Source organism: Oncorhynchus tshawytscha, linkage group LG10, assembly GCF_018296145.1.
Source record: "Oncorhynchus tshawytscha isolate Ot180627B linkage group LG10, Otsh_v2.0, whole genome shotgun sequence".
NCBI classification, from domain to species: Eukaryota; Metazoa; Chordata; class Actinopteri; order Salmoniformes; family Salmonidae; genus Oncorhynchus; species Oncorhynchus tshawytscha.
The window spans coordinates 16,516,357-16,535,773 of record NC_056438.1 but is presented as its reverse complement, the minus strand read 5'-3'; the positions used below and the strand labels follow the sequence as shown (position 1 = coordinate 16,535,773).

Here is a 19,417-nt window from a genome sequence, read left to right as displayed (position 1 = left end):
GGCAGCAACTACGTAGGCAGCGGAGTGGTCAGCAGCTACGTAGGCAGCGGAGTGGGCAGCAGCTACGTAGGCAGCGGAGTGGGCAGCAGCTACGTAGGCAGCGGAGTGGGCAGCAGCTACGTAGGCAGCGGAGTGGGCAGCAGCTACGTAGGCATCTGAGTGGGCAGCAGCTACGTAGGCAGCAGAGTGGGCAGCAGCTACGTAGGCAGCGGAGTGGGCAGCAGCTACGTAGGCAGCGGAGTGGGCAGCAGCTACGTAGGCCGCGGAGTGGGCAGCAGCTACGTAGGCAGCGGAGTGGGCAGCAGCTACGTAGGCCGCGGAGTGGGCAGCAGCTACGTAGGCAGCGGAGTGGGCAGCAGCTACGTAGGCAGCGGAGTGGGCAGCAGCTACGTAGGCAGCGGAGTGGGCAGCAGCTACGTAGGCAGCGGAGTGGGCAGCAGCTACGTAGGCAGCAGAGTGGGCAGCAGCTACGTAGGCAGCGGAGTGGGCAGCAGCTACGTAGGCCGCGGAGTGGGCAGCAGCTACGTAGGCAGCGGAGTGGGCAGCAGCTACGTAGGCAGCGGAGTGGGCAGCAGCTACGTAGGCAGTGTAGTGGGCAGCAGCTACGTAGGCAGCGGAGTGGGCAGCAGCTACGTAGGCAGCAGCTACGTAGGCAGCGGAGTGGGCAGCAGCTACGTAGGCAGGTGAGTGGGCAGCAGCTACGTAGGCAGCGGAGTGGGTAGCAGCTACGTAAGCAGCGGAGTGGGCAGCAGCTACATAAAAAAAGTCAGCAATTGGAAATCTCTATCTTAGCCACGGCAAATCAGGATCCAGAAAATCTGGAACCACAGCCACTCCGATATTTCAGATTGTGTTCACAGGACAAATTCTTCCGCTTTTAGCCATAATTGACTGCCATACCTCTGTAGTTCCTTCCCATAACCAGCTGGATGTGACAGCTACTGAAATGGATAGATGGATACCTTTTATAGTTATATTTGTAAATGTGATCTCAGAATATGAACAATTAGATATACAGTATGTATTAGAAAAATAATTGTGGAAAAATAATGACATACTCAGATGGTTGGTTGATTGATTGATTGACTGTTGATTGCTTGTTTGATTGATTGAAAGCCCAATCAATACATCAATTAGTTGATTGAAGGGGCCCCCGCATTTTAAAACCAACTGTTTTGTATATAACATTTATTTTAAAGCATGTAAAGTGCTGCTGTATTCATCAACATGTTTTATCATTTTCAAATACAGAAAATAGCACATTATGCAAAACAATGTATCATTGAAGGGGACATCTGCAGTTCAAATACTAAGAATACCGTCATGCTGCCACCTTTTTGAGGTTAACAGCTTAGTGATGGGGCTGGAGAAATGTAACCACTTAAATTCATAGATGAGGCTATGGATGCTATGGACTGACCATTCACGACATCAAAATTACATTTATAACTATGTTTTGAAGCTATACAGTGTCTGTTTAGAATTACATTGTTTACAAACAATGGAGTTTAAACAAGCATAAGTTATATTAATCAATAGTTATATATAATTAACTTAAAAGTCTCCAAAATTGATGTAGCAATCACAGATTGCCAATTTAAATATGGTTAAAATTAGACATAAACAATATAAAAAAATAAGTTATCTAAATTCTCTTTGTAACTTCCCTGTTTTTCTTCAGTATCTAAGTCTATGGGTCAAGTCTTAGTCAATGTAACATCAGGGGAATGGAAGGGTAGTTTAGTAAGGTAGTTTGTCTGGTTTGTTGACATTATTCCCATATTTGTCCATTTGTCCACTGTGTGGTGCTGGGCTATAGCTGGCTGTGCTGTAGATTGATGTGGGATCTGCATCAGAAGGGCTATGTGGTCCTGGCCTCAGTCTTTTTGGACAGCCCACTTTGTCCACTAGGTGGCGCTCTTCTACCGCTGGTTGCTGCACAGTGCTGTAGAGTGCCTCTGCCGGTGGTTCTGTACTTTCTTCTGGTAAAGTGTACCCTTTGTCCACTGGGTGGTGTTCTTCTAATGCTGATGCTGGTACTGCTCCTGGTCTGCCTGCAGTGACATAGATAGATGTCACCTCAGAACCAGGGGTGTTTGGTAGTTCTGGTCTTCCTGGTATAGCAGCCACTGTGTTGTCAACTTCTGTAATAACGACCTGTTAGAAGAAGAGAAATGTGAGAAACAACACAGAGTCGCTGATGTGGCCCTGACCGCTCACCAGAATTGAGTGCTCCTGATATCTCTGGCTGACCTGAGTAAGACCCTTGCAAGGCTGCCGGCTCAGACGGCATCCCAAGCCGAGTCCTCAGAGCATGTGCAGACCAGCTGGCTGGAGTGTTTACGGACATATTCAATCTCTCCCTTTCCTAGTCTGTTGTCCCCACTTGCTTCAATTTGTCCACCATTGTTCCTGTACGCAAGAAAGCAAAGGTAACAACTAAATCGCCCCGTAACACTCATTATGAAGTGCTTTGAGGGGCTAGTTGAGGATCATATCACCTCCACCTTACCCGACACTCGAGACACACTACAATGTGCATACCACCCCAACAGGTCCACAGATGACGCAATTGCCATAGCACTGCACACTGCCCTTTGGCACCTGGACAAAAGGAAAACCTATGTGAGAATGCTGTTTATCGACTACAGCTCAGCATTCAACACAATAGTGCCCTCCAAGCTCAAAACTAAGCTCAGGGCCCTGGGCCTGAACCCCTCCCTGTGCAAATGTGTCCTAGACTTCCTGACGGGCCAACCCCAAGTGGTGAAGGTAAGCAACAACACATACGCCACGCTGATCCTCATCACAGGGGCCCCACAGGGGTGTGCACTCAACCCACTCCTGTACTCCCTGTTCACCCATGACTGCGTGACTACGAACATCTCCAACTCAATCATCAAGGTTTGCTGATGACACAACAGGCCTGATTACCAACAATGATGAGACAGCCTACAGGGAGGAGGTGAAAGCCCTGGCGGAGTGGTGTCAGGAAAATAACTTCTCCCTCAACGTCAACAAAACGAAGCAGCTGAACGTGGACTGATGCAGATGCACCATCGCAAGCATTCTGTAGGGCTGTATCACCTCCTGGTACGGCAACTGAACCTCCCGCAACCACAGCACCTGGAGTAACAGGAAGACCAAGAAGGTCAAAGACCTCAGCAACCTAGTCACGGCCTGTTCACCCAGCTACCATCTAGAAGGCAGAGACAGTACAGGTGCATCAATGCTGGGCCCGAAAGACTGAAAAACAGCTTCTATCTCCAGGCCATCAGACTGTTAAACAGTCATCACTAGCCGGCCTACGCCAGGTACCCTGCCCTGAACCTTAGACACTGTCACTAGCCGGCTACCACCCGGTACTCTACCCTGCACCTTAGAGACTGCTGCTCTATGCAAATAGTAATTTGGTCAATTTAATTATGTTTATATACTGTTTTACCCACTCTACATGTATATGCTGTATTCTACCCTTACGTAAAAACCACATGAATTTCACGTGATCGAATGTGAAGTTAATGTGATAACATGTGACGACATGTAAAAGCAACATGTAACTATATATATAAAAACATGGGGATGCAACATTTTTTTTAACTACACCTGATAACATTTGAATGTTTTTCACATGTATACGTGTTTTACATGTCAAACTGCAAATTCCACATGTGAATCTGCATTCATGTGAGCTGATAACATGTCATTCATGTGAGCTGATAACATGTCATTCATGTGAGCTGATAACATGTCATTCATGTGAGCTGATAACATGTCATTCATGTGAGCTGATAACATGTCATTCATGTGAGCTGATAACATGTCATTCATGTGAGCTGATAACATGTCATTCATGTGAGCTGATAACATGTCATTCATGTGAGCTGATAACATGTCATTCATGTGAGCTGATAACATGTCATTCATGTGAGCTGATAACATGCCATTCATGTGAGCTGATAACATGTCATTCATGTGAGCTGATAACATGTCATTCATGTGAGCTGATAACATGTCATTCATGTGAGCTGATAACATGTCATTCATGTGAGCTGATAACATGCCATTCATGTGAGCTGATAACATGCCATTCATGTGAGCTGATAACATGCCATTCATGTGAGCTGATAACATGTCATTCATGTGAGCTGATAACATGTCATTCATGTGAGCTGATAACATGTCATTCATGTGAGCTGATAACATGTCATTCATGTGAGCTGATAACATGTCATTCATGTGAGCTGATAACATGCCATTCATGTGAGCTGATAACATGTCATTCATGTGAGCTGATAACATGTCATTCATGTGAGCTGATAACATGTCATTCATGTGAGCTGATAACATGTCATTCATGTGAGCTGATAACATGCCATTCATGTGAGCTGATAACATGCCATTCATGTGAGCTGATAACATGTCATTCATGTGAGCTGATAACATGCCATTCATGTGAGCTGATAACATGTCATTCATATGAGCTGATAACATGTAATTCATGTGAGCTGATAACATGTCATTCATGTGAGCTGATAACATGTCATTCATGTGAGCTGATAACATGTCATTCATGTGAGCTGATAACATGTCATTCATGTGAGCTGATAACATGTAATTCATGTGAGCTGATAACATGTCATTCATGTGAGCTGATAACATGTCATTCATGTGAGCTGATAACATGCCATTCATGTGAGCTGATAACATGTCATTCATGTGAGCTGATAACATGTCATTCATGTGAGCTGATAACATGTCATTCATGTGAGCTGATAACATGTCATTCATGTGAGCTGATAACATGTCATTCATGTGAGCTGATAACATGTCATTCATGTGAGCTGATAACATGTCATTCATGTGAGCTGATAACATGTCATTCATGTGAGCTGATAACATGCCATTCATGTGAGCTGCTAACATGAAAAGGTGGTGTTACAGGGTTTCACATGTGAGCTGATAACATGAAAAGGTGGTGTTACAGGGTTTCACATGTGAGCTGATAACATGAAAAGGTGGTGTTACAGGGTTTCACATGTGAACTGATAACATGAAAAGGTGGTGTTACAGGGTTTCACATGTGAACTGATAACATGAAAAGGTGGTGTTACAGGGTTTCACATGTGAACTGATAACATGAAAAGGTGGTGTTACAGGGTTTCACATGTGAGCTGATAACATGAAAAGGTGGTGTTACAGGGTTTCACATGTGAGCTGATAACATGAAAAGGTGGTGTTACAGGGTTTCACATGTGAACTGATAACATGAAAAGGTGGTGTTACAGGGTTTCACATGTGAGCTGATAACATGAAAAGGTGGTGTTACAGGGTTTCACATGTGAACTGATAACATGAAAAGGTGGTGTTACAGGGTTTCACATGTGAACTGATAACATGAAAAGGTGGTGTTACAGGGTTTCACATGTGAACTGATAACATGAAAAGGTGGTGTTACAGGGTTTCACATGTGAGCTGATAACATGAAAAGGTGGTGTTACAGGGTTTCACATGTGAACTGACCTCCCATGTGTCTCTTGTTTTCACATGTGAAAATATCAGCTCAAATTTCATGATTTATTTTCATAAGGGAAGTAATTAAACAGCATGTGGTTTATTTATATTCAGCTAAAATATTGTAAAAATCTTGTCTCTTAAACACTGACGCTCTCTGGTGGCATTTTCTAAATCACATAATATTGTATACTACCCTAATAAAGTACATTTCAGTTTCAAAACTATAACTCCTATGCACGCTTAGTACTGTTAGAAAGGTAAGAAATGTGTGATTCTGATGACGATGTGACTACTGCAGAGCCTACAGATACAGCAGGCCCAAAAACAATGACATGTACCATTTTTTATGTTTTTTTCTTCGAGGAGGGGGGGACATCTTAAAATGATCCAAGCAATCAGGCCTTTAAAGTTATCGAGTTTGTTTTTTGGATGGTGGCGGGGTGGTGTGATTCTTAGGACAAGGCCAGCAGTAAGATTTGAGTTCAACTTCCAAAAAGACATGAGCTGTAGCTATCCTCAGAAAATCTGAACAGGGCCCAAAACAACTGCTCAAAGTTGAACAAAAATACAATTACGTTTGACATGATTACTTAATACTGACTTTTCAATATGACCCCATCTGGGATTTAATCTCACAACCTCTGGTTTTGGGATACGCTGATCTTTCTGCTGTGCCACAAAGACTGTAGCATTCTCATAAGTCCCCTAAGGGCCAAGGTTTCTACTAAGCTGACATATTGAATTGTTTTAAGATGTTCACACCGTGGATCATTTAGCAATTACATTTTGAATTTTAGGACCCCTTTATGTATCAAAAAATTATCTAAAAAAAATATTTGAGGAAATTTGGTGTTACTGCTATTATCCCTCAGAAACGCATTGAATAACACATTCATACATGGCAAAACAGATCTGAGAGATAAAAAAAATGTACCCCCCTTTTTTAAGGGCACAAAAATATTTCCATAGATTTTTTAAAATTGGTACTGGGTTACCTTTATATGAGTCTTTTGAGGCTTGTTGGGGTCTTAGAGCAATCCGAAGAACACCATCGTGTTCTTGAGAGTGATCTTTCCAGAGGGGTGATAGTAGTGTGTAGCCCAAACTTTTGGGACGCTTTGGACCAATTTTTAGGTTGTGTCCTGCTCTGACAAACACTGCTGTAGCTCTGCCACCTTCCACCGCAGCTGTGGAAGGCCGACTTCGGCAGATGTTGTGGATTGAGACGCAGGGGTGTAATCATTAGCCAAACAGAAAACGTTTCTGTTGGACAAATTCAGGTAGATGCCTCCTGTTTCATTGCGTTTGCTACTGCGAAATGAATACGCCCCAGATATATCTAGCTTAAACATACGGGTTTTGATGGGGGCATAGACATCGACTTTAGGAGGTTAAACATGATTGACAGAGCGGGTACCTGCATTGGCTGCTGATCTTTAGGGGATTGCCGTCTTCTGGTTAATATGATGTATCCTACACCAAATAACACACCAACAAAGAAGACAAGAGCAGTAACGCTGCCCATAATGGTCCCAACTGGTAATGTTGAAGCTCTCCCCTTCTTCTCACCTTTACCTGAGAGGTTACATACACACACACACACACACACACACACACACACACACACACACACACACACACACACACACACACACATTTTGTTATTCTGTTTTTTTATGGGAAATAATATAACTGTAATATAATTATAATTACTGCAATGATATTAAAACGTTCTTGATAAACAAATGTACAATGGTATGCACAGAAGGTGGAAGCTAGTAAATTAGACTTACATATGTCCTCCATGCGTTGTGAGTTGGTCTCTGCACTGAAGTTATTTTTGCCAGTGCACTGGATCGTCCCGTTGTCATTGGAGATGATGATGTTGACTCTGGTGTGTGAAAGAGACTGCTGTGACAGTGTGCACTGACCTCCATCACAGACAGACAACACCCACACACCTGTAACTGAACAGTTCACTGTGACGTCACACATTCCATCACTATAGTTGGAGGAGAGCGACACCACCTCCATGACTGGTTTGGAAACAGCTTCTAAAATAAGTGATAATATCAGGGGTTTACAAAAATGTCAAGATGTCCTAAAAGATCATTCATCAAACCAAGCAGGTGACAGTAGGCACGTTTGCATTGATTCAGGTTTATTCGACAAAAGCAAAAGAAAAACATTGCCACATGTGTAATGGAAAGGCAGCTACGAGATAAACATTCTAAAGATCGACAGAAATTGTATCCTTTCGAAAGGGATGGATATGTATTTTTTATTTTTTGCAACAAATGATGACAGAAACGGTGTTTTCATATAAATCATCATGGCCGAATAATTTTGAAGGCAAGCGGGCAAGTGATGTCATTAGTATGTGTTTATGTAATCTTTATTTAACTAGGCAAGTCAGTTTAAGAACAAATTATTATTTACAATGACGGCCTACACCGGCCAAACCCGAAAGACGCTAGGCCAATCACCGCCGGTTGTGATTCAGCCTGTTATGTAATAGTCATCACATAACATTTAATTCTAAATGTCTACTGCTTGCTTTTAAACTATAAAATAATGTTTCTTTGCAGGAAAAGGATTGTCTTGACTTTTGAAGAATGCCTGAATTTCTTAACCTTGGTTTCCTGGTTGGCTGGATGCAAGTTTAACCACTACATTATTTCAGATCTACAGGAGTGTAAGTTTCCCCATGGCGCGGACCGTGGAGATACGTTGGCACATGATAATTATTAGAATATGGCAAATATGAGTAAATTCTTGCATCCTATCCATGCTGGCTTTTGCAGGCTACCTGAGACATGAACCAGATAGGTGGTAGGGAATACAGGCTGTCGCCAATGTATTCATGCGCAATTTGTCTAAATGGATATTGGAAACACTGCAGCCACTTCATTCTTATTCTACACTAGGTTTTTGCGTAGAATTTATATTTGTTCAGGTGTGATGTCATCGACAGTTCAATGAAAATGCACGGTAGCAGGCAGTGGTGGGAAAAGTACCCAATCGTCTTACTTGAGTAAAAGTAAAAATACCTTCATAGAAAATGACTCATGTAAAAGTCACGCAGTAAAATCCTACTTGAGTAAAAGTCTAAAAGTATTTGGTTTTAAATAAGTATCAAAAGTCAATCTAATTGCTAAAATATTCTTAAGTACAAAGTAAAAGTATTAATTATAACAAATTCCTTATATTAAGCAAACCAGACAGCACCATTTTAGCCAGAGACACACGCCAACACTCAGGCATAATTTACAAACGAAGCCTGTGTGTTTAGTGAGTCCGCCAGATCAGAGGCAGTAGATGACCAGGGATGTTCTCTTGATAAGTGCGCGACAATTTTCTTGTCATGCTAAGCATTCAAAATGTAACGAATGCTTTTGGGTGTCAGGAAAAATATATGGAGTAAAAAGTAAATTATTTTCTTCAGGAATTTAGTGAAGTAAAAATTATCAAAAATGTAAATAGTAAATATTAACTTGTACTTTAAAGTAGTTTTACTTAAGTACTTTACACCACTGGTAGCAGGCAATTGTCTATTTTATATGCGAACTTTCTAAATGTTGACAACCAAAATTAAAGGACAAATTTATGGAAACGTAGCTAATGAGTGGAATGTAAAAAAGCCTTGACAAAACTTACCTTGGACCATCAAATTGTATTTGACCATTTGTGTCTCCTTCCATATCTCAACATTATATGCAATGTAGATTCCAGTATCTGTTTGTTCCAGTTTCCTGAGACAAAGAGAGTGGTCTGTGGAGTTATAATCGACCCTCTCCTTGTATCGAGGAGAAACTTTTTCCTTCACAGCTATTACATTGCTATCAGTCATCCATTTCATCGCCATCTCTTGAAGAGGGTTTTCTCTAACTGTCAAACACACCGCACCGCCCTTCAACCCATATTTGTCTATTGGATGGACATCTGCCCTGGTCCCTAAAGACAAAGGAACAGCAGGATCACATTTTGAAAGTTTATTTATTTATTTATTTGGTATACCAATAATGGGATATACTGTACTTTATACCTACACATAATATAATTCATATTATTTTAAAAATCATAGAGTAGAATTCTGTACCTGTGATGGTACCCAGCAAAATTATTAGTAGTGAACCCAGAATATCCATAATGTTTGAGAGATCAAAAGCCTGACTTCTTGGCTTCTGTCAAAGTGATATTTAATTAAACCCTCTAGTATTTAACACCTGTTGCAGTTCCCCGCAACCGTGAGAAAAAACACCCCACAACTTCCCCCACATGCGTATGACTCTCACGTCACTTTTACCACTCTAGAAAGAAACTATGGGGGTTTCAACAGTATGTCCCAAGTTATATAAATAGATGATCTACTCTACATACTTTTTGCATGAACAGATGTGGGCAATGTTCTGTTATTATCTGGAACAGCATGGTCTCCGTTAGTCTGAAATCAAATCAAACTTTGTCACATGCGCCGAATACACCAAGCCTAGACCTTACCGTGAAATGCTTACTTACAAGCCCTTAACCAGCAGTGCAGTTCAAGAACAGTTAAGAAAAATTTTACCAAATAAACTAAAGAAAAAAATAATACAAATTAACACAATAAATAACAATAACGAGGATATATACAGGGGATACCGGTACCGAGTTAGTGTGCGGCAATTTGTACATGTAGTAAAGTGACTGCATATATAGTAAACAACGAGTAGCAGCAGTGTACATAACAAATGGAGGGGGGTCAATGTAAATAGTCTGGTGGCCATTTCATTAATCCAGAACTGTTTTGTGCTAACATTCCACCCCTTATATTTGTCACATGACACGAAGTACAAGAGTGCCATATTAGCACAAACAGACTGGTATCCAGGCTAGATATTATCGTATATGCATCTGAGAACACTTATTTGCATATTGAGATGCATTTGGTTCCTTGGTTCCTCTTTTGGGATCATCTGACAATGAGAAGTACAGTTCTTATCAGAACGATATGTATTATTGTAACTACGAGGCCGCAGTTCAAAACCAGCTAGGTTCCTGTTGACAAGTTATCTTCCGAGAAGAGTTGTTTCAGTATATTTCCTACTTGGGTTCTCTGTGTGTGTCAGGGCACTACTGAATTTCCATGGGATGTCCATCTTTATAACAGCCACCGAAAGTTTACTGTATGACACAATTGGGGGAAAACTGAAACATTCCAACCATGCACCATACCCATCTCCCTAACTTAATGAATTGATCAGTAACCAGATTTCCATCCAACCTGTTTATGCGAGGAAAGTAAGTTACATGTCTAATAAAAATGTTTATGACAGTCCTGATGGAAACAGAAACGTTTTCGGTAAACTTTACAAATGTCGACAAAACAAAATAAGCTAGACAAGGAAGTATGTTTCTGTCTGTAAAATTAACTAAGCCAGAAATGTCGGTGGAAATGACCTTGTGAACAAATATTGATATAATAACCATCATATAAGTAACTTGAGTCACGCGATGACATGTGTGAAGGGTGACCACATATCCCGGATTGCTCGGGACAGTCCCGCATTTTGTCCCTTGGTCCAGTGTCCAGCAACCAAACAATCGTGTCCCGCATGTTGTCAACACATTCAAACAATAGAAAAAAAAACATCGAAAAAAACATAGATGTATAACGTATTTCAGTCAGACATTCCAACCTGTCTTGGAGTCACTTTGAGATTATGAAAATATATATAGGCTATTATAAAAATGTGGTAGCCTAAGCCATGGGGATGTTAAACACTTCTCCAATCTTATATTCTGCGCAGCGCAAAACGAAACGTAAGCCAATCGTTTCTGCATCATCGAACTGTGTGCTCGTTCAGCACAGCGGATTGCAGGGGTCTACTGCTGTCAGAGCACACCCGAGCGTCGCTCAGTCACTTCTCACTAGTAAAGTTAGATAACAGCTGAATCCATGTCTTGGGAGATCACATGATGATTCGTGAATGAGTAATTCTAAATAATAGAAAAGAATACAACAGCACAGTGTAACGATACAATTACACCAAAACACCACCTAATTTGTCATGAGATTTTAGGAGGGTTAGCTGAATGGTCCGAAAAAAGCATAATGCGGCCAGAACTCAACAGCGCGCCTCACACGGCGGAATGTGCGTTGAATGAAACAAAATACAAGAAGGCTATATATATTAACACCATCTGCTCAAATGTTTCATGAAACAGTAACTCAAGAAGATCTCAATGCAAATTTCCATGAATCTTATTGAGATCAAATGATTGGAATGCAGACACGGTTTGAACACTTCACTGGCAAAACGTGAAGAATTATCATCCACGATCGACAGTTATGATGCCATGCCCTATTTTGAAATGAGGTATTTGAGGGTATTTGAGGGTATTAAAAATGTGTCTGCAATTGTATGCATATTCTATAGTGATATTCAATAACGGTACAAACTTGGGAAAAAATGACGTCATTTACCATATTATTGCTCTCCAGACCGTTTTTATTCAAACCTTTTTATTGATGTAGACTACATTGTCCCGCAAAACCATGCTGTTGTCTCGCATTTGTGTATTTTAAATGTGGTCACTCTAGTTGTGTAGTCCTCACACTCCCACTCGTCGGGAAAGCATGCAGTTGATCAGGCTACAGAAGAAATCATTTATGATGAACTTCAAAGCGTGGTGAAAGTGCAAGGTGATGAGCTTGATGCTCCTTTCCAATAAATATCGAGTGTATTATTCTGGAAACATGATAATCGATGCTTGGCTGCCGTTTTACAAATAAAAATAAATTAACCGTCTTTTGTCCATAATAATAATGATCTCATGATGTTGTAGGCTATACGTTCGCTCTAGCCAACAGTGTACAGATAGAGCGCACGAGCCAATTTCAGATTACATATGGCAACATTTTTTGTGAGAAAACCTCCAGTAGAGTTGAAAATGAGATGGCAACCCATTTAATTTATATATTTTATTCGGTACATGTGAGTTTAACCGCAAAATGTAATTTTTATTTGCACTACGTGCACAGCCTTTTTATCTGCGACGAGTCAATTTGAAGGATTTTAGAATATTAGCATGAAAATATGTCTCCAATTGGATTGAAACCTAGCTAGTGATGGTCTGAATTACACCTACTTGGTCTCGCAGGTCTAAAGCAAAAAAGGTTACGAAAAAACAATTGAAATGGTCGGAGAGAGTCGGGGATAACTCCGTCGGTTGAAGCACGGTGATTCGAGCGCTAATTTAAAATAAAAAACACTCCGTAAACCACGCCACAGTGGGCGGAGCTATGCATGTTGCACTGGGAAACGTTTTAATACAAAAAAACATCTAATTTTACTACGGGCCTGCTGTGGTTTTGTGTAGACTGGTTATGCTATTATATTTGAATCCAGTATATTGCAGTTAATTTGGTCTTTCATTTAATAAGTACAATATCGTGAACAGGGAAACGAGTCCCAGATAGTTCGCAATAGAACATACCAAAGGAGGGCATGGTTTACTAGGCTACCTAAATTATTTGGGTCATCTGGTTACAACCAGTGTTTGGAATATATTGAGTTCGTTGACAAAACTAAGAAATGGGACGCCTTTTCACACTGAGATGTATTTGTTAAAGGTAAGGACATCTATTAATGTAATGCTATAGTATTTCTAAGTAGCAGATATATCTGCCAGGGAAACTAATTGTTTTCACTTTTCTGCCTGACTGGCGTTCTTTACCCGAATTGTTTGGATTTTATTCTTGTGATCACAACAAAACGACTTATTTTCAGTGGCATGTATTCATGAATGCCAAGCAAGAATTTTAGCTAGGTAGTCTATGACAACAACATTTGTAAGTGTACTGTATTACAGAGCCATAGACCGTTTTGCCAACATGAAAGATACGAGGATGGCATTGGCATTCAGTTCGTCTAAAAGTAGAGTGAGTCCACATTTGTAGTTTTACTTGGAATATCAGTACCATGGAGCAGTGGAGGCTCCTCAGAGGAGGAAGTGGAGGACCATACTCCACAGTGAATTTCAGAAAAATAAAAACAGTGAAACATTTTTAGATAAAACTGTACTAAATGTTTTCAAGTCACCAAATAAATGATTAAAACTCACTGTTTTGCAAAGGTCTACAGTAGCCTCAGCAGCACTCTGTAGGGTAGCACCATAGTGTAGCCAGAGGAAAGCTAGATTTTGTCCTCTTCTGGATACATTGACTTCAATACAAAACCTAGGAGGCTCATGGATCTCTCCCCCTTCCATAGACGTATACAGTAATAATGACAACTTCCGGGGGACGTTCTTCAACCTATCAGAGCTCTTGCAGCGTGAAATGGCATGTTGTCCACCCAATCACAGGATCAGAGAAGGAATTTAGCACTGAAAGCATAAGCTACAGCTAGATAGCACTGCAGTGCATACAATGTGGTAAGAAGTGGACTCAAAGAGAGAGAAAGACAATAGTTTAACAGTTTTCAACAAATGTATTTCTTCCAAAATTAAGGAGATAAGAGAGAGAGAAAGAGAGAGAGAGAGACAGAGAGCTAGCTATATTTGGTTGTATTTCTTTTTAAACTTTCACTTAGCAAGCAAATATAGCTACCTAGTTTATCCTACTCAAGCACCCGGCTTAAACAGAGAGGGATGCTATGTTAGCTAGCTGGCTCTGGCTATCCAACACCGGAACTCTTCCAAGTCAAGGTAAGCTTTTGATTGTATTCATTTATTGCCACCGGTGTCTGCCAGTGTAACTGCTAACCTGTTTTCGGACTGTACACTGTATGGCATAATTGTAGAGGGTTACTAACGCATTAGTTCTAGTATGTTCACCATGACGTGACAATGATGTAGGCTGTGTGAAGTGCTTAGGGGTCAGGATATGAAGGTTTGGCTTGGAAAGGTTTTTTCACCTGGTCACAGACAGCTGATGTGTTTTTCACTGAATTTCACAAGTGAGGTGAAATGGTAAGAGGAGGAGAGCACGTAGATACACCGAACAAAAATATAAACGCAACATCTAAAGTGTTGTTCGCATGTTTCATGAGCTGAAGTAAAAGATCCCCAAAATTATCCATACGCACAAAAAGCTTATTTCACTCAAATTTGGGGAACAAATGTGTTTACATTCCTGTTACTGAGCATTTTATCCTTTGTCAAGATAATCTATCCACCTGACCGGTGTGGCATATTAAGAAGCTGATTAGACAGCATGATCATTACACAGGTGCACCTTGTGCTGGGGACAACAAAAGGCCACCCTAACATGTGCAGCTTTGTCACACAATACAATGCCACAGATGTCTCAAGTATTGAGGGAGCGTGCAATTGGCATACTGACTAAACATATGTATCTTTGTTGTTGTCACAGCCTTATTGTATTTGACGTTGGCGTATGAACGATTGGGTTATAGAGCAAACAACACAATATTCGAAAAATTGTTGTAATATGGCTTGTTTACTGACTTGGTATGGCTTCCTCAGTGATTTTACGCACGCTACTTATTCTACTGTTTACTCTGCTCAAATAGAGATATAATTCAACTGTGTTTTCTTAGAAAATATGGGTCTGTCTGAGAATATAACATTCCGTTTACTGCCTGAGTGTGGCACTGTTCACCACCATTTTCTGGATTATTTTCTAACCAGAACTAAACTACTTATTTTACTGAACTAGAGATTGAAATAAATGGTGTTTCTTTAAAAAGATTGGGCTGGCTGACATGGACGGTTTTCTCACCTTATTGTTGTTGGTTATTTACCAGGTAACAAGAAGTGAAAACTAAAGAAGGACTGAAGTAATGGACCCCTTATTACACTGAACTGATGACCTGCAATAAAGTCAAGTTTAAGCACGGGCCATTTGTCTCCTCTAGTTCATATTGCTTTTATAATGTTAGCAAAATATCAACAGGTGACTGACTGTTTGAACATTACATGTGACATTAGAATCATGCCTTAATCAATTGATGTCTGCTTCTTTTAGGTCAGTGGTTAAACATATGTATATTTATGATTCTGGGGGTCAATTACCTTATGTCAAGCCATGGTTAGTTTAGTATGATTAGTTTGCTGTTTGTGAAGAGAATAAAGATGTTTATTCTTTCAGGACATGAGCAGCTCAAATGACAAGGACAGCTGGAGCACACCTGATTGGTAGGGCTAAGCATGAATAGTCATTAAACCAATGAAAACATCTCCTACTACATTTCCATTCAAGTGAGATGAAAAAAGTATGGTTAATATAGACATGATCTCTTTTAGTCCGATTAATATTGCAAGGCAAAATATTGTGTTTGCTCAACCTTGAGATATTGAGGATGGTTCATTTTCGTGGAACATATAGCATTAATTATTCAAATCGACACAAACATGAAATGATGGCTGATAGTACATTTGTTCAAAGGAGCATTACAAACCAGAAACATGGAAATAAGACAGATATTGTGCACTTCTCGCCAGCTCCGTGCACCCTCCAGAGTCTCCCTCCTGTCCAGAGCTGCCAGAGCTGCCCATCAGTCCGGAGTCTCCCTCCAGAGTCCGTGCACCCTCCAGAGTCTCCCTCCTGTCCGGAGCCGCCAGAGCCGCCCGTCAGTCCCGAGCCGCCAGAGCCGCCCGTCAGTCCGGAGCTGCCAGAGCCGCCCGTCAGTCTGGAGCTGCCAGAGCCGCCCGCCTGTCCGGTGCCGAGACTCTGGAAGGAGAAGGCGCAGAGAAAGCCTGGTGCGTGGGGCTGCCACAGGGCCCACCAGGCTGGGGAGACCTACAGGAGGCCTGGTGCGTAGAGGAGGCACCAGATAAACTGGGCTGTGGAGGAGCACTGGAGCTCTGGTGCATAGCCTTGGCACCACTCCTCCAGGCTGAATGCCCACTTTAGCCCGGCCCCTCCAGAGTGCAGGCACAGGTCGATCCGGCCTGTGGGGGAGCACTGGCTGGTGATCTGGTGCTTACAACTCGCACCTCTCCATTAGGCTCAATGCCCACTTTCGCCCGGCACGGGCGGAGTGCAGGCATAGGACGAACAGCACCCTCCCAGCTCCCCGGAGAAACGGTACGCAGAACCGGCGCAGGATACCCTGGGCCGAAACGGCGCACCGGAGACCAAACACGCTGGGCTGGATGCCTACTCTCGCATGGCACTTGCGGAGGACTGGCCTATAGCGCTCCGGGCTATGAGCACGCACTAGCGACACCGTGCGCTTCACCGCATAACACGGTGCCTGACCAGTACTACGCTGCTTCCGGTAAGCACAGGGAGTTGTCTCAGGTCTATCGCCTGACTCTGCCAATCTCCCCGTGTGCCCCCCCAAAAAATGTTTTGGGGCTGCCTCTCATGCCTGCTGTGCTGCCTTACCTCATATCAATGCCTCTCTGCTTTCGCCGCCTCCAGTTCAGCTTTTGGGTGGCGATATTCCCCAGCCTGACTCCAGGGTCCCTTACCGTCTAATATCTCCTCCCAAGTCCAGGAGTCCCGAACCCTCTACTCCTCCTTATGACGCTGCTTGGTCCAATGGTGGTGGGTAGTTCTGTAACGATCTTCGTCTTCATCGGATGAAGGAGTAGGAAGGATCGGACTAAAACGCAGCGTGGTAAGTGTCCATGATAATTTATTAACACCGAACACGAAAATACAAAATAACAAAGTGAATGTAAGAAATGAAAATCGAAACATTCCTGAAAGGTGAAAACACACAACAGGAAACAACTACCCACAAACACCAGGTGGGAAAAGGCTACCTAAGTATGGTTCTCAATCAGTGACAACGATAGACAGCTGCCTCTGATTGGGAACCATATCAGGCCAAACACATAGAAAAGAAAACATAGAAAAACAACAGAATGCCCAACCCAACTCACTCCCGACCAAACCAAAATAGAGACATAAACAAGGAACTAAGGTCAGGGCGTGACAGAGTCCTTCAGTGGTCATTACTTTTGCTGGTTCAGTTTGATAGAAAAGTCTAATGCTCAGACGGTTTACAGTAAGGACCCTAAGATTGTCTTGCGTGGTAAAGATCAATTTGAAATGCATTTGAATCCGTTGCAATCAGACCTACAGTTCCCACCTGTGTGTGGTGTAAAGACAAATTCTAAACTCAATAGTTTGCAGCACTTCCATGTTTGTAGTAATTTTTCTGAGTACATAATGCATAACATTCTTGAAGGGTGGCTCAGTTTGAGTTAAAATTGTTGTTTGAATATGTCTCTGAAAATGTATTTTCGAAACGTGCGCTTCTCTCTAGAATCTACTCATTTGACTATGGGTACTTGGAGCGCAAAAACCATCCAACTAAAGTCAACCTAGAGAACAGTGGAATAGCACAGCACTTAATTTAATTCAAACTCTGTCTTGTGAGAAATGTTCCCTTGATTTTGGGTGATGTTGTTCCACCAGGAAATGAAAACTGGAATTTGCTGCTCCTCTTACTGCAAATAATCAACCTTGTTTTTTCCTCTTTTCTTATCCAGGGCATGACTGTGTATCTGAAGCATTTGATCATTGAACGTCACACACTTTTCAAACAGTTGTACCCACATGAAAACGTGATACCCAAACACCACTTTATGATACATTACCCAGCATGCTTAAGACAAATCTGACCTTTATTACATACAGTATGTGGAGCATGATGTTTGAGGCTAAGCACAAACTCATTAAGAACACCCTCAAAAACTTCCAGAACATTACTAAGTCCCTTGCCAAAAAACACCAATTTGCTACAGGCCATCACTGGGAGACATCACCATTGTGACATACTGAGTATGGACCGATGAAAGCATTTCCCTGAGTGATTTTACTGGTGGTGATGAGTTGGCAGTGTCACTTCAGGTCATTATGCAGAAAGCCATTTACTCTACCAGCTGGGTTAAGATGAATGGCACCGAGTACAGAGAGGGACTGTTTGCAGTAAGATGGAGCATGAAATGCCAGTCTTTTGTAAAATAGCTAAGATCATTGTGGTTGACAATATTGTATACCTATTGGTGAACAAGATGTATCCTTATCATTTCAGTGAACATTACCATGTCAAATCAAGTAAAAGTTTATTTGTCACGTGCGCTGAATACAACCTTACAGTAGTAGTAGTAGACCTTACAGTGAAATGCTTACTTACAGGCTCTAACCTAAAGTGCAAAAAAGGAATTAGGTGAACAATAGGTAGGTAAAGACATAAAACAACAGTAAAAAGACAGGCTATAAACAGTAGACAGGCTATATACAGTAGACAGGCTATATACAGTAGCGAGGCTACATACAGACACCGGTTAGTCAGGCTGATCGAGGTAGAATGTATATGTAGATATGGTTAAAGTGACTATGCATATATGATGAACAGAGTGTAGCAGTAGCGTAAAAGAGGGGTTGGCGGGTGGTGGGTGGGACACAATGCAGATAGCCCGGTTAGCCAATGTGCGGGAGCACTGGTTGGTCGGCCCAATTGAGGTAGTATGTACATGAATGTATAGTTAAAGTGACTATGCATATATGATAAACAGAGAGAAGCAGCAGCGTAAAAAGAGGTGTTGGGGGGGGACGCAATGCGAATAGTCCGGGTAGCCATTTGAGTCTTATGGCTTGGGGGTAAAAACTGTTGAGAAGCCTTTTTGTCCTAGACTTGGCACTCCGGTAGAGAGAACAGTCTATGACTGGGGTGGCTGGGGTCTTTGACAGTTTTAGGGCCTTCCTCTGACACAGCCTGTTGTAGAGGTCCTGGATGGAAATGCAGCTTAGCCCCAGTGATGAACTGGGCCGTACACACTACCCTCTGTAGTGCCTTGCGGTCAGAGGCTGAGCAATTGCCGTACCAGGCAGTGATGCAACTAGTCAGGAGGCTCTCAATGTTTCAGCTGTAGAACCTTTTGAGGATCTCAGGACCCATGCCCAGAAAAATTTTGTTTCCTGAGGGGGAATAGG

General features: G+C 41.9%; 1 protein-coding gene across 2 annotated transcripts; it reads right to left on the bottom strand.

Moving 5' to 3' along the window:
* Positions 1–1,096: 1,096 nt before the first annotated feature.
* LOC112259882 lies at positions 1,097–10,025 on the bottom strand. Of its 2 annotated transcripts, none has more exons than XM_042328216.1 (5): positions 9,617–10,024; positions 9,175–9,471; positions 7,311–7,408; positions 6,935–7,092; positions 1,097–2,157 (listed from the first exon to the last, which is right to left on the bottom strand). In XM_042328216.1, exons 2-5 carry the CDS (start codon positions 9,216–9,218, stop codon positions 1,741–1,743), a joined length of 717 nt encoding a protein of 238 aa, XP_042184150.1. In that variant the 5' UTR covers positions 9,219–9,471; positions 9,617–10,024; the 3' UTR covers positions 1,097–1,740. The 2 variants fall into 2 exon arrangements, with proteins under 2 accessions (XP_042184150.1, XP_042184149.1); XM_042328215.1 differs by having other exon boundaries at positions 1,099–2,157; positions 7,311–7,571; positions 9,617–10,025.
* Positions 10,026–19,417: the final 9,392 nt, after the last annotated feature.